Source organism: Geotrypetes seraphini, chromosome 9 (genome assembly GCF_902459505.1).
Source record: "Geotrypetes seraphini chromosome 9, aGeoSer1.1, whole genome shotgun sequence".
Taxonomy (NCBI): Eukaryota; Metazoa; Chordata; class Amphibia; order Gymnophiona; family Dermophiidae; genus Geotrypetes; species Geotrypetes seraphini.
In genome coordinates, this window is record NC_047092.1 from 33,200,682 (window position 1) to 33,226,585 (window position 25,904).

A 25,904-nucleotide genomic window follows, 5' to 3' on the forward strand; every position below is an offset into this window, starting at 1 on the left:
ATGGGAAAAAGAAAAGACAGTTCCATCATTCACGTTAATGGTTTTATTATAATTTGTGATGAAAATATGAGAATTTGCTGGTAGTGTTCATTGTCATTAATATATGATAATTTAATCTCACATACTCTGTAATTAGTTTATAAAATTTTCTGCTTTCAATAAAACTCATATCTAGAGTTAGTTATCTTTTTTTTTTCTACGGCCCGCTGAAAAGTGCTGAAGTACCCAATGTGGCCCTCGTGGCAAAAAGTTTGGAGACCCCTGGTCTATTCCCAACAATTAAAAAAAAGTCAATAAATTCAGAGGAATATAGGCATAGAATAATTGCTGTATTAATGTCCGAGAAACCTTATGTACTTCACTCAGATTTAACCAAAATACAGTGGTACCTCGGAATCCGAACGCCCCAGAACTCGAACGTTTTGGAATCTGAACTTTTTTTTGTAGTTAATTTTGCCCCAGAATCCGAACTCTGCTTTGGAATCCGAACACCCTGCACATTGTGGCCCTGATTCTGCAAAGTACTCCCAATTGTAGGTAGCTGTAGGCATCCTACAGCTATCTAATCAGCCAATCAGGAGGCACTTTTTCTAAAAAAAAAAAAAAATGCTCCCCAGGCATAATGGACGCGGCTACGGTCGCCAGTCTCCCCTCCCCAACACCCCCCTCCCCCCGCCTATAGCAGGAGGGGCCTTAGGCACCTGGGCCAATCAGGCCCTAGGATCCTGTGGGTTGGGCAGTGGAGGGGTGGGCCCGCTTCATTTGGACGGAGGCAGGCCTGCTGGCTGGACGGTGCGAGTTGCCATCCGGCCAAATTGGAGGTAAGCCCAAGGAGGGGTTCCAGGGTGGGGGCTTTTGTTGGGGGGTCCGGCAGGAGGGGTTGGGTACCCTCCTGCTGGCGATTTTAGGGGGGCCATTAGGGGGGTCTGGCAGGAGGAGTTGGGCACCCTCCTGCCGGTGATCATCAGAAGGGGGGCCATTGGGAGGTCCGGCAGGAAAGATTGGGTACCCTCCTGCCGACGATCTTAGGGGGGCCATTGGGGGGTCCGGCAGGAGGAGTTATGCATCCTCCTGCCGGTGATCTTCGGGGGGGGGGGTTCTGTCGGCAGGTAGGGTTGAGCACCTTCTTGCTGGCGATCTTCAGGGGGGCTGTGTAGGCCCGATTCTATATAGGACTCCTGGGACAGGCATCCTATACAGAATCTGGGCCTTTATGTGTGTGTTTCTGCCCCTAAAATCCAGTGTATTTACTGTTAAAATTTTAGTTTGTGAGACCCAGGAACGGATTAATTCAGTTTCCATTATTTTCAATGGGAAAAATTGTCTTGGAACTCGAACGGGGTTCTGGAACGGATTAAGTTCGGATTCCAAGGCATCACTGTATGTTTTGCTGCTCTGCAATTAATCTTTCAGCAACATTTGTAAACAGTTGATATGAGTACCTCTTAGGGGGAAATTATCAACATGGGCTACCGTTAAGACGTGTTATTTTACCGCTCACTAGGGTTACCAGATGTCCGGGAAAACCCGGACAGGTCCTCTTTTTAGAGAACATGTCTGGGTGCCCGGAGGGACTTCCAAAACCAGGCAGTTTGTCTGGATTATGGAAGTCCCCGATGTTGGGGCAGCATGTGGAGGACCTCCACACCTGTACAGACGTCGGCGCAATGACATCGTATGCATACGCACATGCGCATGTTGTCATCACATCGACATCCGCACAAGTGAGGTCCTCCACACGCTGCCCTGAAGCCAGAAGTTTGTGTGGGGGCGTGGCTGGGGGGGGGGTGGAACATGGCACAGTTGAAGGCGGAACGGGGTGTGGCCATGTATCCGGGATTTCAGCTAACAAAGGAGTCCTTTTACTAAGGTGCGCTAACCAATTTAGCGCGTGCAAAATGTTAAGGCACCCATTATATTCTACGGGTGCCTTAGCATTTAGCACATGCTACATCAATTAGCATGCGCTAAATCGGTTAGTGCGCCTTAGTAAAAGGACCCCAAAGTCTGGTAACCCTACCACTAACTCATGCTATATGAGTTAGTGGTATGCGATATGACCTAGCTCATACTTATAATAAAATTATAATAAAATAATCTGTTTCTCCTCCTTCATTTCTTTTTGATATCAAAGAAAGTAATACACTTCTCCCTCCGTGTTCGCAGTTTTGATTATCCGTGGTTTTTAGCTTGCTGGCTCCTCCCCCCAAATTACATCAGCTTGCATAGAGCTGTGTTCTTCAACCACCGGTCTGTGGACCAGTGCCAGTCCGTGGACCAGTGCCGGTCCACAGAAATTTCCTGCCGGTCCACAGGGCCAGCACGTGCATCAGCCCCAAAACAGTGTTCTTCAACTGCCGGTCCAAGGTGCGATCGATGCGGCGTTATCTTCGAGCCAGCTCCTTCTTCCTCACTGATTCAGTGCACAAAGCCACGGGCAGCGGCTCCTACTGGCGTCCTGCGCCTGAACCGGAAGCCTTCGCTCTGACCTTGCAACGTCAGAGGGAAGGCTTCCAGATGAGGCATGGGACGTGCAAGGTGCAATTAGTACTATTATGGGGGCGAGGTCTGGGGTAGAGATTGGGTAGAGATGGGCGGGCTCTGGCCTACGACTTAGCCCAGTGTTCTTCAAACGCCGGTACACGGACCGATGCCGATCCACAGAATAGTTCCTTTATTTCTGCCGGTCCATAGGTGTAAAAAGGTTGAAAAACACTAGCATAGAGAAATCGCTGATTCCAAGCATTTACAGAGAAAATTGCTGATTCCCAGCACTTTCTTCACCATGTTTTGCCTCTCCTTCAGGAACAGGCCAGGTCTCCTACCATGTTGTTCGGGTTTCACCATATTCACGATGGTTTTTAATAGAAAACAGCAAATAACATATAAAAAAATTATTTGAGTTTTTTCTGTCTTCGTGGGTCTGTTAATCCCCTATCACAGCGAATACGGAGGGAGAAGTGTAGTCACTAGTTGTCAGGCCCAAGGAGCATTGCTGAGTGAATGCAAATTACCCTGTGTAATCTGGGACGAAAAACATTGTTCTTCCTATAAAAACAAAACAGTAGTTCAGCTTTTTGTGCTAAACAGTAAATATATTCCTTGTTGTAGCAACAGGATGTGTACTTTGAATTTCTAAATCAGCAACCAAATGTATAATCAAGTTTGGTTAAAACTTCCTTCCTGGTTAAAAAACCTGCACTTCCTCTGCATCTGGATGTGAAAGAGAGCAGAAGAAAGCAGAGCAGTGAGGGTGTGAGACTGATCCCTGAGCACCCCTGAATTTAAAAGCAGAGACCTGAGGCCCGAGCAAATGAGTCTTCGGCACCATAACGTTTCCTGTTCAAACAGGTAGCCATGCACTGTATTCCTCAGACAAGGTTCATTCTGAAAACTGAGTACTAAAGGCAGCAGGCATGGGGGGGGGGGGGGGTTCTTTTTTGGTTCTGCATTACCTTGTTTTTGAATGTTTACAAAAAGAGAGAGGAAGCAGGCTTTTTTGGAAGTGGATTAAGGTAGGTGGTGCAAAAGTTGAAAATGTCCTGTGAAGGAAAGCTTCAAATAGAGAGAGAGCATTGCTGTTAACTGATTGATGGAAAGGACGTGGATATCTGGAGTTAACCCTCCCCGCCCCGTTTCCCTGAGCAGGGCTTTATATGAAATTACAAACGTGCACGATTTCTGCTTAGGTAGAATGTATATATAAGATCAGCCAGAGTCACAGTCTGGTGTTCTGCTTTTTATCTAGGAAAGAAGAAATAATTTCGACATAAATGGCAAATGCCATAGGGGCTCTATCAACGCCCACAATTTTTTTCTTTTACATTTGGCTTGTGCCTTTTCACTAGTAAATCAAGGTGAGTTGTATTCAGATACAGTAGGTACGAGGAGGTGCTGAAAAGTTCTCAGCCGAACCAACCAGCTTCCTAAATTCTGAGCCTTGTTTTGTCACTGTAGCTGAAAAGAGTGTTATCTTAAGTTCCAATTTGCAGAAATGAAATTCTTATGTTTTTTTGACATTGATCGAACCATGTCATTCTCTTCTGGGTTGGGCTGAGAACTTTTCAGCACCCCCTTGGTAATGGAACAAGTTTTAGTCTCTGGTAACCAGAACTGAGATTGTGATGTCATAATGCCTCATTCCACCAATAAGAGCAAACCTCATCAGTGATGTCACAAGAGCTTGATTGTCCTATACTTGGCTCACTTTTATTACATACAAGGGGGTGCTGAAAAGTTCTCAGCTGAACCAACCAACTTCCTAAATTCTGAGTGTGGGTCTGCCACTGCAGCTGAAAAGAGTGTTATCTTATTTTTTTAAGTGCCAATTTGCAGAAATGAAATTCTAATGTTTTGACATTGTTTCAGATCATTGATTGAACCATATCCACGCCATTCTCTTCTTGGTTGGGCTGAGAACTTTTCAGCATCCCCTTGTATTGTTAAATTATTTCCCAAGGTCACAAAGCACATCAGTGTGATTTAAACCCTGGTTCTCAGCCTGTTGCTCTAACCATGAGACTACCTCAATGTTTCCCTCTCCTGGGGGAGGCCTAGCCAGTCAGGTTTTCAGGATATCCACAGTGAATATGCATAAGAGAGATTTGAATAAAAGAGGCGTATGTTATATGTAAATTTATTTCATGCATATTCATTGTGGTAAATCTGACTGTCTGTCTAGGTATGCCTTCAGGAGAGGATTGAGAAACACTGGGTTACCCCTCCATCCAAACACTGGACTTTCCCAAATACCCCCTTCTAGGATCCCACACCCTAGTGTGGACCAAGTGGCTTTTGGTCCATCTAGATATGGGGCATTTTGGGCCTGATTCTATAAATGGCACCTACCAGTAGGTGCCTACTGAGTTCGGCGTTTATCTTAATTTTTTTTTAAAAAATTGGTTAAATGGGACTGATAATTGAAAGCGTCGTTTGAAAAAATTAATTTAATTTTCAGGTGCGCTCCTAACTCAGTAGGCACGAAGTAGACATCTACACCAAGACACCTACCTGCGCCCACCCAAAATGTGGCGGAATTTGGGTGTGGAATGAGTTAAGTGCCTGTATTTTAGGCCAAGAAAACCCTGGCCTAATAGACCTCCAGATGCGGCCCCAAGCTTAGGGAAGGAGATGCAAGGTTTTTGTAGGGTAGGGCTGGTGGCGGAATGGGGTGGGGCCGGGCCGGGCCGGGCCAGGTGTCCTCTTTCTTTTAAAGGGGGGAGAGTGGCGCAGTGATTAAAGCTACAGCCTCAGCACCCTGAGGTTGTGGGTTCAAATCCACACTGCTCCTTGTGACCCTAAGCAAGCCATTAATCCCCCACTGCACCAGGTACATTAGATGGATTGTGAGCCCATTGGATCAGACAAGGGAAAATGCTTTGAGTACCTGAATAAATTCATGTAAACCGTTCTGAGCTCCCCTGGGAGAACAGTATAGTAAATTGAATAAATAAATAAGAGGAAATCTGGTAATCCTAAGGTAGACCCACCCAAACAGCAGGCCTATCTTTGGCCACTATAACATGGCCAGCCAGCCAATGAATATTGGCTGAAGTGGCTAAAAATAGAACAAATATTCAATGCCAGATGCCAGATACAGCCCAGCATTGAATTTTTAGGTTTCACACCAACAGAAACAAAAAGAGGGGAGTCCAACCTTGTCTGCAGTGAAAAAACCAACCAGGAAAAAACAAGCCAAAACTGCAGATATGTACAACTATGTAGGCAAAATTTATTGTGACAACCAAACTATATATTAAAACCTTTTTACCAAACAGGGGACTCAACACGGTCCGTGTTTCGGACAACCTTCATCAGGGGTCCATGGTAGAAAAAGGAAAAAACATATGTCACAACAAATGTATATAATAAAGCCAAACTGATGTTATGTAACGCTAGTGTAAAAAAAAAACAAAAAAAAAACTCTAGTGATTTTTACTATTCACAGTGACTCTCGGCGTTGCATAACATCAGTTTGGCTTTATTATATACATTTGTTGTGACATATGTTTTTTCCTTTTTCTACCATGGACCCCTGATGAAGGTTGTCCGAAACACGGACCGTGTTGGGTCCCCTGTTTGGTAAAAAGGTTTTAATATATAGTTTGGTTGTCACAATAAATTTTGCCTACATCGTTGTACATATCTGCAGTTTTGGCTTGTTTTTTCCTGGTAGGTTTCACACCAACCATAGGAGTCAGCCCGTCTAATATGCCCCAAGGCATATTTTAGTGTATAAAGAGGGGCATTTTCGATATGACATCCAAATCTGTTTACCTTTCATGGTCATTTTGGCTTTGGGGACGAGCCAGAAGTCGCACGGTGCCAGATCCAGCGAATAACTTGGATGAGGACACACTGTAATGCTTTTATTTGACAGAAATTGCTGTACCAGAAGTAACGTGTGACACGGAGCATTGTCATGATGGAGGAAGAAACCGTTTGCCCATTTCTCATGTCGTTTTCATGTTCAAATCTGTTGTTAAAATGTTTTGAACGGAACCATAAGAGATGTTCAGATCCTCAGAAACTTCCCTAGTAGTCAATCACCTCTTTGATTGCATCATTTTGTTTACTCTTTCAACATTCTCTTGGGTTTTTGATATTGAAGGATGTCCCGATCTCTCCTCGTCTTCAACCAATTCACAACCATTATGAAATCACTCAAACCACTTGTAAACCAACTTTCATGGTCACTGCATAAACTAATTTAAACATTTTGAGGGGCATAATTGAAAGGAACGTCTAAGTGCGTTTTCGTTTAAGTAGCAAGTCGTCCAAAGTAAAACCAGCGTAGGACACATTTTCGAAAAATATGTTCAGATTTTTTTTCATTTCGAAAATCGTCTAACTATACGTCCTGCCGATCTGATCGTCCAAGCTGCTAAATCGTCCATCTTTATACCACATTTTCGTCCAACTTTTCGTCCAAGTCAAAAACGCCTAGAACAAGCCCTGTTGGACGTGGGAGGGGTCTGCAAAGTGATGGACTGAACAACCAGACATGGCTCCTAAATAGTGGGGTACCTTACAGGGCACTGCCGTGAACTTCACAAAAAGAGTGCCATGTCATCATCTCACTACAGCTCTCTTATAGGTCATGGTGAGCCCCTAAACCACTTCCAGAATCCCCTAGACCCACTTATCTACCACCCTAATAGCCCTTATGGCTGCAGGAGCTACTTATATGCTAGTAAAAAAGGGTTTTGGGGGTGTATAGGGGAGTGCACATGTTTCAATATCAATGCAGTGATTACCGGTTTGTTTCATAGATACTGATGCTGTAGATCTCATCCTCCAAGTCCAAATCCATTAAAACTCGTGGCACTGCTTGCAACATTGGTGTCTTGTGAGAATTTAGCTCATTCTCTAGTGGGATTCGCTAATTCCTGTAAAGTTTTTTTGTTTGTGCTGATTCTGGTCATCACTCGGCATGAAAAATGATGAATCCAGATGACAGAAGCAGCTGAGTGGACTGTAAAGGGAAGTGTAAAAATAGAGGGAAAAGAAACAGGAGTTGTCTTTGACACTATGAGTACAGCACGGAGGGGGTGGGGTACAACCTATGAGTTTCTTCTCCTACAAATAAGGCTGGGGCACCACGGAGACGATGTGCTCTATCCTGAGGAAGGAGTGAAGATGATTGTAGCTGCTGTGGCATCCCTTGCCAGCCAAAGGAGTGTTCTTGAGGGTAATGCTCAAAGGAGAAGAGCTCCCTTGACTGCCTCAGCATGCTGTCAGGAGAGAGACTTGTGTTAAAGAAGAAATAAATAGCCTGGAGCAACCTGCTAGACTCGGTACTAAAGAATGATATAGGATGGTTAGAACATAGACCATAAGCGTTGTCGTACTGGGACAGACCAAAGGTCCATCAATCCCGGTATCTTGTTTCCAGCAGAGGCCAACCTAGGTCCCAAGTATCTGGTAGAAGCCCAAATAGTAACAACATTCCAGAGTTGAGATTGTGATGCAATAATGCCTCATTCCACATTCCACCAATGCCTATGAGCCAGCCTCATTAGTGATGTCACAATAGCTTCATTATCCTAGACTTTAGCTAACATCTTTTCATTGCTAGCTCAAGAGCAGTTACATTTCAGGTACAGTGGGCATTTATTGAGCTGTGGAAAAGTTGGAAAAGTGGATGACTTAAGATTTGACTGGAGAATTTGGCTCTATGTTGCTTTGAAAGAAAACCCTGTTCTCCCTTGCTTTGTTAATCAAAAATTTCTAATCTGAATGTCTATTGTCATGTATTTATTGACGATCGGTTTTAAAAGGAGACTGTGTACAAAGGGGTAGATTCAATAAATAGCATCCAAAGTTAGGCACCAGAATGATCCCTACTAAGCTAGTATTCTGTAGAGCAGGGCTGCCCAAGTCCGGTCCTCGAGATCTACTGGCAAGCCAGGTTTTCAGGATATCCACAATGAACATGCATGAGAGAGATTTGCATAACAAGAAGGTAGTGCAAGCAAATCTCTCTCATGCATATTCATTGTGCATATCCTGAAAACCTGGCCTGCCAGTAGATCTCGAGGATCGGACTTGGGCAGCCCTGGTGTAGAGGGTGCCTCGCGAGACTGCCCCTGGAAGTCTCGGCAGCTAATTTTGCCACTGACAGAGCATGGGCAGGAGCGAGTAGGGAAATGAGGTAGGCCTGGGGTCTTTCCTGTGAGTCTGGGCGGGGGTTGGTGGTGCCTGTTCAGGGAGTGAAAGGGAGTGCTGCCTTTTTTTTGGTCGGGAATGGGGGGGCTTGAAGGGACTGTCCAGAAGGTTGTTTTTTTTTAAAATTAAAAACAAAATAATAGTACTTTGGAATAGTACTTTGGGGGTAACTCAAATATAAACTGAGAACCCCTCCCCCCTGAAGCAATACGAATAATTGGAGTTTGGATAATCGGCGTTCCGCTGTATATATATTTTTAATTATTGAGCAAATATGGAAAGTAGCATATCTTTTCAATTTTGATGTACTTCCATAATATGCACTTTCGAGCTATCCTCTTAAATAACTGAGTTTCAAATTTATTTGTAATTTGATATACCAACCATCACAAGTATCTGGTCGGTTTACAATAATAAAAATTTAAAAAAAAGTAAGATATTTAAAATTGCGTAAATAGCTAAGAAAAAAAAATGGGGAAAGTTAATGACAAGACAAAGACATAATTGAGACAAGTGGGTGACAAGAGGAGGGAGGGGGAAAGGGAGGTTGTTAATTACATTATGTAAATGAATAAAAAGGAAGGGAAGAAAGGGAAGGGTAAAACAAAAGGGAGAGGGGAATGTCGCTTCTTAAAAGCGTTTCTCTGTTTATTAGTTTTTGTTTGTCTTTTTTCGGGTTCTCAGTTGGAGTTTAGATAGGCGTCTTTGAATAGAAATGTTTTAAGGTGTGTTTTAAACTTGTTTAGGGAGTTTTCAGCATGGAGGTGAGGTGGCATTGTATTTCGAAGCAAGGGTGCGACAGTGGAAAATATAGTATTTCTAGTATAGTATAAGTCCTTAATTGAGGGAACTGTCAGTAAGTTCTAATTAGTAGATCTAAGGGCCATAGCAGGGGTATGTATGAGAGGTTAGATATTTGTCTAGAAAGGTGGGGAGATGGGAGATCCTAATTTTGAAAACTAGGAGAATCTTATACGTTGTTCTGTGAGAGATTGGTAACCAGTGTGACTCTCGAAGTAGTGGGGTAACGTGGTCATATTTTTTGGCTTTATAGATGAGTTTGATTTCGGTATTTTGAATTAATTGCAGTCGACAGATTTCTTTTTGCGTTATTCCATGATAGTGTGAGTTGTAATAGTGAGATGATCAGCGAATGAATTAACATTTGAATAGAAGTAGGTTCTAGGACTGAGGTTATGGACAAAGGTTTCGGAGAAGAAATTTTAGCTCAGCACATATGGGTAAAATAATTTTTTGGTCTTGAAATTGTTCTTTTTTTCCCCCAGTATTGCATAATAATTCCATACATTGTTAATTACCTGCATGAAACCGATATAATAACTTGAGTAACTTCAATAAAAGTATTGCACCTTCGGTAGACTCTATGGGCAAATTTGAAATATAGGAGCTCATATGTGTGAATGTTTAGCGAGTTCACTTTTTAACGACTCTTTTGTCATTTGTTAGCTTTCTTCTGGAATGGAGCTGGAGACTTACGAACAGCCTGTCGTTTTGAGAGAGGAGAACAAACGCAGGAGGAGAAGGATGAGGCCTCATTCTGCAGCCCACAACCTGTCTTCCATGGAACTCATTTCCATAGAGTTTTTCCTGCCTACATTTAGCAAGCTTACGAAAACACAAGACACTCTCGTGCTGGAGATAGCTGGAAACTGTACTGTCGAACAGATGAAAGCCCAGGTTTGGATGCGTGCTATAGAGACAAACCTGAATTCGGATTTTTACCATAAGCTTACTCCTGACCACTTTCTCCTTCATTATCAGAAGAAAGGACAATGGTATGAAATTTATGACAAGCATCAGGTCATACAAACTTTGGACTGCATACTATATTGGAAAGTTTTGCAGAAGAGTGTGGGCAAAATCCACATTGTTGAGAAGCAAAAAATGACAGACGAGGTCGTTGAATTTCAGAAGCAGCTTAATTATTTGATTGGCTACGATGTTACAGATGTAAGCAACGTGCATGATGATGAGCTTGAATTTACTCGTCGACGATTAGTAACTCCTCGTGTGATTGAACTAGCCAGCAGAGACCCAAGATTGTATTCAATGGATCCATGGATTACATCCAAGCCACTTCCAGAATACTTGTTTAAAAAGATAGCTAGTAGTAATATTTTTATAGTTATACACAGAGGGACAACTAGTCAGACGATCAAAGTATCAATTGATGATACACCAAACATGATCCTTCAAACCTTTTTTACAAAAATAGCAAAGAAAAAATCATTGCTGGACATACCAGAAGATCATAGTGAACTCGATTTTGTTCTCAGAGTTTGTGGCAGGGATGAATACATTATAGGAGACACCCCAATCAGAGACTTTCACTGGATAAGAGAATGCCATAAAAATGGGGAAGAAATCCATCTTGTCCTGGACATCCCACCTGATCCAGCTCTAGATGAGGTTCAGAAAGAAGAGTGGCCCCTGGTGGATGACTGCACAGGAGTTACAGGGTACCATGAGCAATTAACAATAGAAGGAAAAGATCATGAGAAGGTGTTCACAATATCTTTGTGGGATTGTAACAGAAAATTTAGAGTAAAGGTCATTGGCATTGATATCCCAGTGCTGCCGAGAAACACTGAACTCATGGTTTTCGTTGAGGCCAATATTCAGCATGGACAACAACTTCTTGCTCAGAAGAGGACTACATGTAAGCCTTTTACTGAAGAGGTTCTGTGGAACACATGGCTCGATTTTGATATTAAAATCAAAGACTTGCCCAAAGGAGCTTTGTTGAATCTTCAGATATATTGTGGGAAATCACCATCGTTAACCACAAAGACAAATGTGCAACCCCACGATACTTTGTCATCAGATTCTAAATGTAAAAACCAGCTTCTCTATTATGTAAATCTTTTATTAATAGATCATCGTTTCCTACTAAGGCAAGGGGACTATGTTCTTCATATGTGGAAAATTCCAGGTAAAGGAGAAGAGCAAGGAAGTATTAATGCTGACAAGCTTACATCCGCAACTAATCCCGACAAAGAAACATCAATGGCCATATCCATTGTTCTAGACAGATATTGCCACCCAATTGCTTTACCTAAGCACAGGACAGTGTCTGATCTGGAAGCGGACAGGACAAGAACTGAAATGCCTAATCAGCTTCGCAAGCAGCTTGAAGAGATCATTGCCACAGATCCGCTCAATCCACTAACACCAGAGGACAAAGAATTATTGTGGCATTTTAGATATGAAAGCATAAAGCACCCAAAGGCATATCCTAAGCTACTTGCATCAGTGAAATGGGGACATCAGGAAACAGTGGCCAAAACGTACCAGTTACTGGCTAAAAAGGAAGCATGGGATCGTAGCTCACTGGACGTGGGACTAACTATGCAACTACTAGACTGTAACTTTCCTGATGAAAATGTACGCGCCATGGCAGTTCAGAAACTGGAGAGTTTACAAGACGATGACGTTCTGCATTATCTCTTGCAGCTTGTACAGGTAGGATGTATTTGCATTCACCAACTTACGATCCAGTCCCTCTGTTATGTGCATTTGCATTAACATGAAAGCTCGTTCTCATGGTAAAATGAACTCTTGCTTGAACACTCTTGAAACCGTCTTCCTGGATGCTTTCTGTGAATAAGCATTCAGGATCTATTTAAGCGAACAAAGTCCGTTTCTACTCTAGTATCAAACATAATAACACTATTAAAATAAGCAAAGATACTTTCCTTTATGTACTTCTCTTGTTTTTATTTTATTTGGGGAGGGGGCTAGAATTTTTTTTAATCTTAACATGTATAGCTTGTTTTCTAGGTCCTGATGTTAGGAAAAACAAACATGCCCTTAGCCTCGAACCACATTTGGTGAATTTTCTCAGATTCATTTTTTCTTTTCTTTGAATTAAGTTATGTACTACAGTGTACATTTTCCCCTGTGAGGGAATTAGGAGCATTTTCAAAACACTAACCCCCTCCCCCACCTCTTTTACAAAACCGTGAAAGCGGTTTTTAGCGCAGGCCGGCTCGCTGAATGCTCTGTACTGCTCCTGACACTCATAGAGTTCCTATGAGCGTCGGGAGCTGCGCAGAGCATTCAGCACTCCGGCCTGCACTAAAAACCGCTTTTGTGGTTTTGTAAAAGGGGGAGGGTAAGGATGTCCAAAAAAAAAGCATAAGTCTGCACTTGGATGTATTTCTTGTCAGAACATCCAAGTGCCAATTTTCAAAATCGTCTTTCTGGATGTCTTGCGAGGCGTCCTAGCCGCTCTGCGTTCAGAAATAAAAGGGGGGTATGTTGTAGGCATGTTCTGGGCGGGATTTGGATGACCTTTGGGCAGAGTTAGACTCGGATGTCTTTCGGTAATAATTGAACCTTTCCCAAGACGCCTTGGACGGAACTTTGACGTTCTGAGCTAGTCTAAGTGCAATAAAGGAACTCAAACTGACCACATGACCACTAGAGGGATTAATTAATGACCTCCCACACTTCCCCAGTGGTTACTGAACCCCCTCCCACCCTCCAAAAATCTGAATGAAACAGTACATACCTGTCTCTAGAACAGCAGCACCTGGTATGGGAAAACATAGGAGAGTATCACAAAGGTGTCTTAAGTAGCCTGTTGAGTGGGCTAGTGAACCATAGAGAGGAGAATCCAGGCCCATAAGCCACTCTAACCACTACATTTATGGTGGAAAGTATGAGCCCAGCAAACCCTACCAAAAACCTACTATACTGCCATATAGGTGTCGCCTGCAGCCATAAGGGCTATTGAGGTGCTAGATAGGTGATTATATTATAGATTTTGGGGAAGTTTTGGAGGGCTCATCATACATTATAAGCGGGTTCTGGTTACATTAGTGATTTCTATTCCGTCAATACCTTGCGGTTCAAGGCGGATTACATAAGATTTATCAGGAGTTACAAGAATTGTAACTTTACATAATAATTGTCTTAGGAATTACATAGGAGTTATATAAGAATTGTTAGGAACTTGAGGCGATACATATTGGGTAAATTAGAAACATTTTAGATTTGAAAGGGGTAGTGGGTGTGGTAGGTAGAGACTGGGAAGGAACTGGTTGTGTTAAATAGGTTTTATGCATTTTTGGAAGAGTAGGGTTTTAGTTTCTGACCCAGTGGAGGCATTGCTTATGTTCTGGGGGCTACTGCGCAGGTCCTGGACCTGTTGGACCGCCACGTGAGCGGACTGCTGGGCAGGATGGACCTCGGATCTGACCCAGTGGAGGCATTGCTTATGTTCTTTATGTTCTTTTTTTGAAGGTTTTGTAGTCTGTGGTCGAGGACAGCAGATTGGTGATTTGTCTGTCTAGTTTTGCTGCTTTGGAGGCCATTAGATTGTTATATAGTTTTATTCGTTTGACATTTTTGGTTGGTGGGTGTGTGAATAGTGAATGGGTTCTCCTGTGTCTAGTTGAGGTGGATTGAGTTAGTCGGTTGTTCCAGTAGGATGGGCTTTCTCCATTAATAGCTTTGAAAAGTAGGCAGTAGAATTTGAAGTGTATTCTTGCTTGTATTGGGAGCCAGTGTGAGTCGTGGTATGCTTCTGTGATATGGTCATATTTTTTCAATGAGTAGATGAGTCTTAAGGCTGTATTTTTTGTAATTGCTTTATCATGGTCTCTGGGCAAGGGAGGTATAGTATGTTGCAGTAGTACTTCTGGCACCCTTTACGTGAAGTTCACAGCAGTGTCTCTTCTAAGGTGTCTGACTGCTCTATTGGCATGTCTATGTCAGTGATTCCCAACCCTGTCCTGGAGGAACACCAGGCCAATCGAGTTTTCAGGCTAGCCCTAATGAATATGCATGAGAGAGATTTGCATATGATGGAAGTGATAGGCATGCAAATTTGCTTCATGCATATTCATTAGGGCTAGCCTGAAAACCCAATTGGCCTGGTGTTCCTCCAGGACAGGGTTGGGAACCACTGATCTATGTGACCAGTCCATTACAATGCTAATCCTCCCATAGCCAAATGGTCTGAATTAAGACGTTTTGAACTTTGACGCTTTTTTGCGGTCAAAAATGGTGAACAAAAATAGACATCCTAAGGTTGGACGTCCTGGCAGCCAAGATGCCTAACTAGGCGATTAAAAAAAAAAATTGGATGTTTTGCAGTGTTGCTTGTTTCGAAAATGACCATTTCTCCACCTCCAGCTTTGGACATCTTGCGGGAAACGTCCAATGTTAGACTTAGACATCCTATCGAAAATGCCCCTCCACGTGTCTCACAAATTTCCCTGTTTCTCAACCCAAGCAGAACGTAAAGATATACCAAGATATCGATTCCTGCAATAGAAACTCAGCCCATTCTAGGAATTTACTTTTTCTTTTTTTTTTCATTTTGGGATTATTTAATCATTTCATGTTGATTTTAGCACACACGTTATTTACAAATAGATGTTATTTGCAAATGACCTACTCTAAGAGGTCCTTTTTCTAAGGTGCACTAAAGATTAATGCATGTAAGATTGTGCTAATCGTTAGTGTGTGCTAAATCCATTATCACACCTTAGTGAAAGGACCTCTATGGGCCTGTTTTACAAAGCCGCGGTAACGGCCCTGACGCCCATAGAGATTTAAAGGGCTTTGGGGCTATTGCTGTGTGGCGACCGCTAGCACAGCTTTGTAAAACAGGCTGTATATCTAAAGTAAAGCAAACAAAATAATGTTGTTGATCATTTTTGTAGTTCATTTTGAAATGAAATGCCCCTTCGCTGCGTTTTTCATTTTGTTTTAAAATGAATGCACATCTGTGCCTACTGGCTGGGTTTATCCTGTGAAAAAAAAGAGATTTGCATGCCAAGCTTTGGCCCTCTTTGACTACGCTGTGGTAGATGTTTATACCGTGGCCTGGATCGCTAAATGCTCGGCTCCTAAAAAATAGGGAAAAAGTTGTTTCCTCTATAATGGGGGGTTCCAACCCCCCAAAACTCCCCCAACGGCAGTGTGAACACTATTAAGTAAACTGGGGGGATTCTCCCATTACACTCACACACACCCCTTCGGAGCTCTTTAAAATAAATTTTTACGGCGGCGCGCTGGAGTCTTGAGCTCAGTTGTCTGCTCTGTAATGTCGGCGTGCCTTTGTCTGGCGCGCCTATAACTGGGAACCAAATTTTATATTGTTAACTGAACAGAGAAGATGATTCTGGCAATGAGAAGGGAAATGTAAATTTTTATAATACCATTTCCACAAACAACACGCTAGTTAAAATCTATTGTCATTCAAATATCCTTGGAACTTCCATTTGTAGAGCCACGTCAAAGCCTTTCTGATAAATTGTAGAAATGTGTTTAACACTCTCCAGAGCAGGAATTGTTGGGATGTAGTGTTAAAGATGAGGCCAAGGCATGTGGAAAACCAGTATCGTAGTCGCAGCTGTTTACCACTCAGATACTACAGATTTAATAACTGTTTAGAAAAATGTCTAACAAAAGAGTTTCTTGCTTTCTTTATGTGCTCTTTAGGCTGTAAAGTTTGAACCATATCATGACAGCGCATTAGCCAGGTTTCTGCTGAAACGAGCTCTGAGAGTAAGTAGTCATATTTTATTTTTCTTTTGTATCCCCTGCATTAATTGATCTTAAATCTAGCCACTAGGTGTCACCATTGCCCAATCACACCCTCCCCTCCAGGCGCTATGAACTGCCTTCACAGCATCGCCAGCCATAGTCTCAACTGATCAGGAGAATAGAGGGCAAGGATCACAGCAGAGTTCCTTCTGAACACCACTAAGCCACCAGGACAGGCCCAAAAGGTCAAATTATATACATCAGCCAAACAGTTGCCATATTAAGGGCTTTTTCAATGAAAAGTAAAGGCATTCTGGGGCCTACTTGCATTTCTAAGGGGAAAGCGAACTCGTTTGCTCCTTATATTTACTGAGGTGATCTCTTAAATGGTCTATATTCTTTTCCCCTCATTTCAAAAGTAGTATGCTCTGTGAAGCTTTTACCTGCATTTTAACCATGGTGACCCATCTCTAGAATGCTCCCTACACCCAAGTTGATATATGTTGTGAGTATTAAGATCAACTTTGGATGTTATGATAGATTAGGATTACCAGAAGTCCGGGGAAACCTTGACATGTCCTCTTTTTAGAGGACTGTCCAGGCTCCCGGACAGACTTTCCAAAATCCAGCATTTGTCTGGGTTTTGGAAAGCCCCAACAAGCTCTGGCCACATCTGGAGGGCCTCTGAGCATGCGCAGAAGATGTCCATGCTCCAGGCCCTCCAGACATGGCTGGAGCTCATCCGGAAGTAGAGAGGAGGCTTTGTTGGGGTGGGACTTGGGGTGAAATGGCGCAGGACTGGAAGTGGAACCAGGCGGGGCTTGGGCAGAATAGGGTGGGACTGGAAGTAGAACGGGACAGGGTCATGTGTCCAGGGTTTCCAGGAGAAAATAAGGTAATCCTTTGATAGATAGATACACAGATATCTGTAATCTACTTGCACCTTAAACAGAATCTGAAGCCTTTAAGAAAATGTAATTAAAGTCAATGGCATAATAAGGGGGTGGGGGCCGCCCCAAACACCACTGATTGAATGGATTGGGTGGGGTGGAGTGGAGCTTGGTTCAGATGTCTGACTTTCCCAGTAAATGCATATTTATGTCATACATATTCATGGAAGATATCCAGAAAATTTGATTGTCTGTTGGGTCAAAAGCACAGGTTTAGGAAAGCCCTGATGTAGCAGAGTGAAGACACTAAGGCCTAGATTCTCTAAAAGTCGCGTTAAAAACTGATGGGCCACTGTCGCAGCTGTTACAGTAGTGATTTTAGAAAAAAACGAGTCATTCTCCCAAAAATGCTCATGCAAATGCGGTTGGTGGAGAGCAGCGAAGATTCGCCAAATTTGCATGTGCCCATCGCTGGTGATAGCAATGGGCACGTGCGCAGAATAAAGGCAAAAGAACCCCCAACAACAAAATATCGAGCCGCAAGTAGCCCTCCATCCAACAGCGGGAGAGATGCCCAATTTCTCCCGCTGCCAAGCAACACTCACCCAACACCCTCCCCCCTTCTCCGGCAGCGGGAGAGATGCCCACGCTCTTCCGACACCACGCAACATCCTGCCCCGTGCCCTCTCCCCTTACCTTACTTTTAGATGGCTAGCCAGAGGGATGCCTACTCCCTTCAACCAGCTGGTCCGCCTCTTCAAAATGTTAGGTCTTCCTCTCCTTGGTGCATCCTGGGATGCACCAGGGAGGAGTCTGAGGCTCTGATTGGCCCAGGTTGTTTAAGGCCCCTCCTATGGGAGCGGCCTTAAGTGTCTGGCCAGCTGGCCAGAGGGAGTAGGCATCCTACCAGCCAGCCATCTGAAAGTAAGGTAAGGGGGATAGGGCGGGGTTGTTTGAGGCACGGTGGGGGCATCTCTCCCGCTGCTGAAGGGGGTTGGGAGGGGTGTTGGTTGGTGGCGGGAGAGATTGGGCATCTCTTTCGCTACTGGGGGGGGGGGGGGTCGGTTGGCAGCAGGAGAGCATAGGTAACTCTCCTGCTGCTGAGGGGGTGCTGGGGGTGTGTTTCTTGGTGGCGGGAGAGATTGGGCATCTGTCCTGCTGCCGAGGGGGGCTATAATACAAATGCTCAAGAAGCGTGCTTTTACTACTTGCACTAAAAAAAAAATAGACGACAGTTTATGATTCTTCATGTAATTTTTTATTAGCCACAGTCAAAACACACACCACAAGATGCACTTTTAACAGTGCTGTCATTATACAGGCACCCCTGTACTAGTCGCTGAATTTTGTCGCCAAAAGCCGACACCACTCTCAGAAAATGATTCGGTGATTTTTAAGAATCCACCGGAGTGCTTGTTTCAGTATTCAAGAGCCCATTTGCATGACAGTTTCGTAGACTGCTAGAAAGCTAGCTAAAAGACTGTGATAAACCATTTTGACAATCCACTGCTCAAATGCACACAGGCTAAACCATCTGGAACCAGTTTAGCGGCCTCATTAAAGTTTTGAGGATCTGGCCCTAAGAAAGGTTTCTAAGGATGGACATTCTGCTGACTCACCCATACGGCTTGACAGAACTTCTAAAACCTCAGGCAACATAGTTATAAATAGTTGCAGATACCAGGGGCTGTAAGCGCCTCTTTTTACCTTTTTCATTTCTCTTTATAGAGTAAAAGAATTGGCCACTTCTTGTTTTGGTTCCTGAGGAGTGAGATTGCTCAGTCTATGCATTATCAGCAGAGGTTTGCAGTACTTTTAGAAGCCTATTTGAGAGGCTGTGGGAAAGCTAAGTTGCATGATTTTATGAAGCAGGTACAAGTTACTGAGATGCTACATAAAGTCACTATGGAAATAAAATCCATTTCTGCTGAAAAGTATGACATCACGTCTCAAGGTATGTTTAATGATTTAAAGGGGTAGTTATTACCAAACCTTAACTTCCCATGCATGTGATTAATCTGTAATGGACATGTACAGGCGTGTAGTTTGAATATAGTATGGGCAGAGTTCACAAGTACATACATTAATTATAACCCCTCCGCTTTTCCAAAACCACGATAGCGATTTTTAGTGCATAACGGTGTGCTGAATGCTCTGCGCTGCTCCTGACACACATAGAGTTCCAGCCTGCGCTAAAAACCACTATTGCGGTATTCTAAAAGAGGAGAGGGGGGGGGTAAATATACTAATCTGTGTGAGCACTTGAAAAATCTAGACTCATTTACACTTGCAAGGTAAGCATGATTTATATAGCTTGTATTAGTATTTATAAAAGCCTATTTTAGATAGGATGAGGAGAAGGGCATTAAAATGTCCAGGTTGGGATGTAGAGGCTCTTCCAAATGCAGTGTCTTATAAAATACATGTAAGGACATCATGATCCCCCCCCCCCATGTCCAGCAGAGGAAAGACGGGAGAGGGGAGATATGATAGAGATGTTTAAATACCTATATGGTGAAAATGCGGATGAGTCGAGTCTCTGTCAATTGAAAGGAAACTCTGAAATGAGAGGGCATAGGATTAAGTTAAGAGGTGATAGGCTCCGGAGTAATCTGAGCAAATACTTTTTTATAGAAAGGGTGGTAGATGCGTGGAACAGTCTCCCGGAAGAGGTGGTGGAAACAGAGACTGTGTCTGAATTCAAGAGGGCCTAGGATAGGCACATGGGATCTCTCGGAGAGGGAAAGAGATAATGGTTACTGAGGAGGGGCAGCTCTATGACCTCACAATGCAAGTGCAAAGAGCCTTAGCCTATAGGAAGAGGAGATGCAAATGTTAAGAGCCTTAGCCAATAGGGAGAGGAGGAGCTAGTGGATGCTGCAGATGGGCAGACTGGAAGGGCCATTAATGACTTTTATCTGCCGTCATGTGTCTATGAGGGGAAAAAGTTCCGCACTACCTTCCATATTCATGGGAGCAAATTTTTCAATCACTTCTCTTGATCTTCATGCACATCCTCCACATGTTTAATAAGGTTCATTCATGGACTTTTTTTTAAATTAACAAATAATTACTTGACATTCTTGTGCAGTTCTGGAAAGTTTTTTCCCCCCTATAAGATAATTAAACTATAATTACTAACTCTTCTTCATGTTGTCTGTGTTCCATGGACTCTAATTGTTTTTACTCTTAGTGGTCATAAGAACATAAGCAGTGCCTCCGCCGGGTCCATCCTGCCCGGCAGTCCGCTCCCGCGGCGGCCCAAACAGGTCACGACCTGTCTGAATCACCAGAAGGGGCTCCCTTGCCACCTTGGTTTCCCATTTAAGTCCTATCTTCCCATCGAAGTCCTAACCCTCCGGTCTTGCACATGCACGACCTGGTTGGGTTTCTATACTTATTACCTGGTTAGCTTTCTATACTTGTGTTACATCCCAGCACCTCTCTCAATATCCCACGATCCCTTTATCCCTCAGGAATCCGTCCAATCCCTGTTTGAATCCCTGTACCGTACTCTGCCTGATCACTTCCTCCAGTAGCGCATTCCAAGTGTCCACGACCCTTTGGGTGAAAAAAAAACTTCCTTGCATTTGTTTTGAACCTATCTCCCTTCAGTTTCTCCGAATGCCCCCTCGTACCTGTTGTCCCCTTCAGTCTGAAGAATCTGTCCCTATCCACCCTCTCCATGCCCCTCATGATCTTGAAGGTCTCTATCATATCTCCCCTGAGCCTCCTTTTTTCCAGAGAGAAGAGCCCCAGCCTATCCAACCTCTCGGTGTATGGGCAGTGTTCCAGCCCTTTTACCAGTTTCGTTGCTCTCCTTTGGACTCTCTCAAGTACCGCCATGTCCTTCTTGAGGTGCGGCGACCAATACTGAACGCAGTATTCCAGATGTGGACGCACCATCGCTCGATACAATGGCATGATGACTTCCCGCGTCCTGGTTGTTATGCCCCTCTTTATGATGCCCAGCATCCTGTTGGCTTTTTTCGAGGCTGCTGCGCACTGTGCAGATGGCTTCAGTGATGCATCCACCAGCACACCCAAGTCTCTCTCAAGTCTGCTGTCTCCCAACAATGGTCCTTTCACTGCACTAATGTGCAGTAAAAAATATTTTTATGTTTTAGCACTGGGGGGATGTTTGGGGATGGAGAGAAGTAATTGTTAGTGCAGCTACATCATTGCATGCTAACTGATAAGCGTGTGGTTAGCAAATGAACCTTTAACGCATACAAAATTAGGTGTAGTTAAGGGCTCACGGCTAATGGCCATGCACTAATAGAAAGATTAGCACATGGCCATTATTGCGCAAATGGAAAAATATGGCCAATTTACAGCTATGTTAAAAGTGGCTTCAGCGCATAGGGAAACCCACTCGCTAATCAAAGTTCAGGTCACTTTTTAGCAAGCCTTAGTAAAAAGATCCCTTATTGTGTAAAACTTATTAAGCTACCATGCATACCTTTTTCTTCTGTTTTTTTTTTTAATGCCTTTTCCAGTTATCACACAGCTCAGGCAAAAACTCGACAAAATGCAGAATTCAAAATTTCCCGAAAGCTTTAGAGTTCCGTATGATCCTGGGCTACGAGCTGGGACATTGGTGGTAAGTATCAGATTATTGATCTCTACTTGGTTGCTTGTCGAGCATGTTTATGTAAGTGAGAGATGCACACAGACAACTCATTCATGTTTTTATTCAGAATTTTTAAATACATAACATATCACCATCCACCTGGGATATAATAGAAATATTAACAAAAATATGAAAAGGAAAATAATACAATGAATATGAAATATGGATCCAAGAATCAGAAAAAGGAGAGAAAAAAGGAAAAAAATAATCATTTTGAGGATGCAACTCCATCCTTTTATCTGGCCAGACTTAAGCAGCAAACATAAGGGCTATTCAGTAATATTCACATCTTCCTTAGCTTTCAGAAACTCTTCCAATTGCTTAGGCTCAAAAAACTGAAATTGTTTACCCTCAAAAATTATAAAGAATACACAAGGAATTTTAAAAACAAAATTAGCACCTAAGAGCCAGGAAAGCCCTTTGTCTCATCTGTGTATCTCTTGCGAGATCAGGAAATACTCAAACTTTTGAGCCTAAAAATAAAGAATTTAGATGTCTAAAGGAAATTTTCAAACACAACAAACAGAGAGCTAACAATTGCCAAGCAACACAACCAACAAAACAGATCTCAAACTACCCAATAATAATGGAGGAAAAAAGTCTAGAAGAGTTAATGGCATGAAGCATTATATATATTACCGCCTCTTTTTAGGATGAATATCTTTCATTGGCAAAAAACCCCCAAACCTCCATATATTATACAACCAGACATAGAAAATCCCACATCCCATTGACACACCCTCCAATCAAAGAAAAATGTAAAAAACTATATGATGGCCTCCTAGCCACTCAAGCAGCAAAACTAGATAACCAAATCTCCAGTCTACTGATAACCACCCCAGACTACAAGATGTTCAGAAAAGAAATAAAGACTATACTCTTCAAGAAATCCCTGAAAAAGTCTTAACACCACGAGTACCTTCCTTCTTCCCATCTCTTTCCTGTCTCCCCGATACTACCTGGTCTACTCTTTACTTTCACTAGAAATGACCCACCTTCTTTAACTCTTTTGTAATCTGCCTTGAACCACAAGGTAATGGCGGAATAGAAATCTCTAACGTAATGTAATTTAAATAAACCAGCACTTGTATCCCAACAGGACCTGTTTCACTGGCACATGTCAAAGCAGCTCCTGATTGGTTTAACCATGACTTTAGTACCAGGAAGAGGCAGTGGGAAAATACCGCAAATTATTGAGTCTGCGATTTGCGAACCGCGAATTCGCAGGGGTTTACTGTATTAGTAAAATAAAAGAAAAAGATTGTTAGTTTGTGCACGCAATCAAGTTAATGCGAAGGTTTTTCAAGGATGATGAACGAAACTTCCATCCACGTTTAAGCCAATTGAGATTGTAATGATTTTCGGTGGTCCTTTTTCCTTCGTTTAAGTACTATTTGTCATACTATAAACTTTGTGTGAGTATCTGGATTTGTTTTTGGTTTATATACATTTTCGTTACGTTTTGAGTACCGTATTTTCACGCATATAACGTGCGCGTTATACATGATTTTTACAAACCGTGCATAACCTTGCGTATTATACGCGTGAGCGCGTTGTACAATTTATTTTTTTCATTCCGATCCGGTATCCTTCCCCCCACTCGCGTCACCCCCCCTCCCCCGCGATCCTACATCCCCCCAGCACCGCAAAACATCTCTTACCCGATTTGGCACCAGCACCAATGCACAGGACGTGCCAGTGCCCGAAGATCCTCCCTCGTTGTTGCAGGGCTGGGCTGTGCTGGGCGGTGCGAGGGAGATCCTCCTTCTTCCTCGTGCCAGGCTGGACTGGGCTTTGAGCATTTGCACATGCTCAAAGCCTTCTGGTCTCGCTCTCTCCGGTTCGCAGGCCAGAAGAGTAAGCGGGAGTGGGAGGAGGTTATAGCAGCATGCGCGGTATATGCGTGTGCGTGCTATATAAAAAAATTTTTACTGAAATACTTTGGACCTGCGCGCTATACGCGTATGCGTGTTATACACGTATGCGCGTTATATGGGTGAAAATACGGTAATAAGGTGACTGGACCATAAAAACAGCCAAAGGACTAAATTTCCAGTAGAAACAATAAAGAATGTGAAATAACACCTGTGAATCACAGAGTCATACCAGCAGTGATAGAAATATGGCAGCATCTGGGGAGCATCTCCTTGTGATGCATCCCTCATGGAGCTAGTTTCAATCCCTATATAGTCTGTCTGTCTGTCTTGCCCCTGTATGTCTGTGCCCAGGAGTAGAGAAGGAGATGCATTTTGAAAGGAGCAGTTCTATAACTGCTATGTTTCAGTGGACCATAGTTTCTATGCTGTAGAAACTGGAACTGCTTCTCCCCAAAAAACGCATTGGTCCATTTTGGGGGAGGGGGGCGGAGTTTATTTCTCTGGAATACTTGGTCCGACGAGGCCTGTTTTCCAAACTCAGCGTGTCTTTTCCTCAGATACTCCTCCACAACAAATGGGTCCAGTTCTAAATTTTTAGGAAGTTATTTTGCCCACAGACAGACATACTCACCCCCTTGCGATATGATGGGAAAAATACACTTCTCCCTCCGTATTCGCTGTGATAGGGGATTAACAGAACCGCAAATACAGAAAAACCGCGAATAACTTTTTCATAAGTTATTCGCTGTTTTCTATGAAAAACCATCGTGAATATGGTGAAACCACGAATAACATGGTGGGAGACCTGGCCTGTTCCTGAAGGAGAGGCAAAACACGGTGAAGAAAGTGCCGGGAATCGGCGATTTTCTCTGTAAACGCTTGGAATCAGCGATTTCTCTATGCAAGCTGAAGTAATTTGGGAGGAGGTGCCAGCAAGCTAAAAACTGTGAATAATCGAAACCGCGAATGCTGAAACTGCAAATATGGAGGGAGAAGTGTACAAAGTTACGTGCTAGTGACTTTTATGAAAAACATACGGGTTGCTTTTTTTTTTTTTTTTTTACAGGTTGAAAAATGCAAAGTAATGGCATCAAAGAAAAAACCCCTTTGGTTAGAATTTAAATGTGCAGATCCCACAGCCTTGTCAAATGAAACCATAGGAATTATTTTCAAACACGGAGACGATTTGCGGCAAGACATGCTCATTTTGCAGGTAGCTTCTCAATTGTTATTTCATACACTTACGTATCATTAAAGAACTCTGTTTCTCATTCATCGCTGCTTATGGCTGAGGACAGTGGTGTAACGAGGTGGGCAGTGGCACCCCCCGCCTTCTTCTTTGCTCCCTGCCCCCCTGCCACACACGTGCCTTCCCTTCCCTTCCCCCATACCTCTTAACTCTCTGCCAGCACGAGCAGCATCTCCAACCTGCTGCCCGCTCCAGCCTTGGCTTTCCCTCTTATGTTACTTCCTGGTCCCGTGAAAAAAAAAACTAGTGCTCCTGGTCTCTTGCAATGCTGCATGGGAAGGCTATAGAATCCAAGCCTTGCTGCAGAATTGACAAGTGTCTAAGGAACTGAAGACTTGGGTGTCCATGCTATGCTGGGGAACAGGTGGGCGTTCTCAGCCTGTTCCTGCTTAATACATCCTACCTGAATGAGTTCCCCATCCCTCATGATAATAGAGTGATAAAGAGGAGGAGAACAGTAATATGTCCTGCACATTGTTTGTGAATATTTCTGCCCCAGAATCTGAATGCTGCTTTGGAATACAGTGCTCCCCTGAGATTCGCGGGGGTTCTGTTCCAGGAACCCCCGCGAATCGTGAAAAACCACGAATACGGTTTTTCATGGGGGAGCCTGAAGAGGGCAGCGGGAGAGGGCAGCAGGAGAACAGCCGGAGCACCGCGAGTGCAGGAAATCACTCGCGTTACACTCCAATCGCCTCTTCCTGCACGAAGTCGGGCCTTATCCAATCAGGAGCTGCATGTCAAAGCAGCTCCTGATTGGATATGGTCCGACTTTGTGAAGGAAGAAGCGGTCGGAGCGTACCGGCGCTCCGGCTGCTCTCTCCTGCCTCTGCCACTGCCCTCTTCTTGTCGGTGGTTCGTGGTCGGAAAATACCGCGAATGATTGGGACCGCGAACCGCTGACCGTGAACAACCGGGGGAACACTGTATTTGTTAATATTTTACCTTAAAATGTGGTAATACCTTAAAATTTGTTAATATTTTACCTTAAAATTTGAATTTGTGGGACCCAGGAACGGATTAATCCAGTTTCTATTATTTTAAATGGGAAAAATTGTCTTGGAACT

General features: G+C 43.4%; 1 protein-coding gene across 4 annotated transcripts in view; it reads left to right on the forward strand.

Annotated features, from left to right (window-relative positions):
* PIK3CG (phosphatidylinositol-4,5-bisphosphate 3-kinase catalytic subunit gamma) overlaps positions 1-25,904 on the forward strand; it is a 91,546-nt gene that overhangs the window by 52,666 nt on the left and 12,976 nt on the right. The window contains exons 1-6 of one of the 4 annotated variants that reach the window (XM_033958874.1): positions 3,213-3,351; positions 10,135-12,150; positions 16,144-16,209; positions 18,807-19,032; positions 21,578-21,681; positions 24,655-24,801. In XM_033958874.1, the coding sequence (XP_033814765.1) occupies positions 10,147-12,150; positions 16,144-16,209; positions 18,807-19,032; positions 21,578-21,681; positions 24,655-24,801 (2,547 nt within the window). In that variant the 5' untranslated portion in view covers positions 3,213-3,351; positions 10,135-10,146. Of the gene's footprint in view, positions 1-3,212; positions 3,352-8,535; positions 8,654-10,134; positions 12,151-16,143; positions 16,210-18,806; positions 19,033-21,577; positions 21,682-24,654; positions 24,802-25,904 lie in introns of those variants that run through there. The other 3 variants (XM_033958875.1, XM_033958876.1, XM_033958877.1) reach the window with 3 other exon arrangements.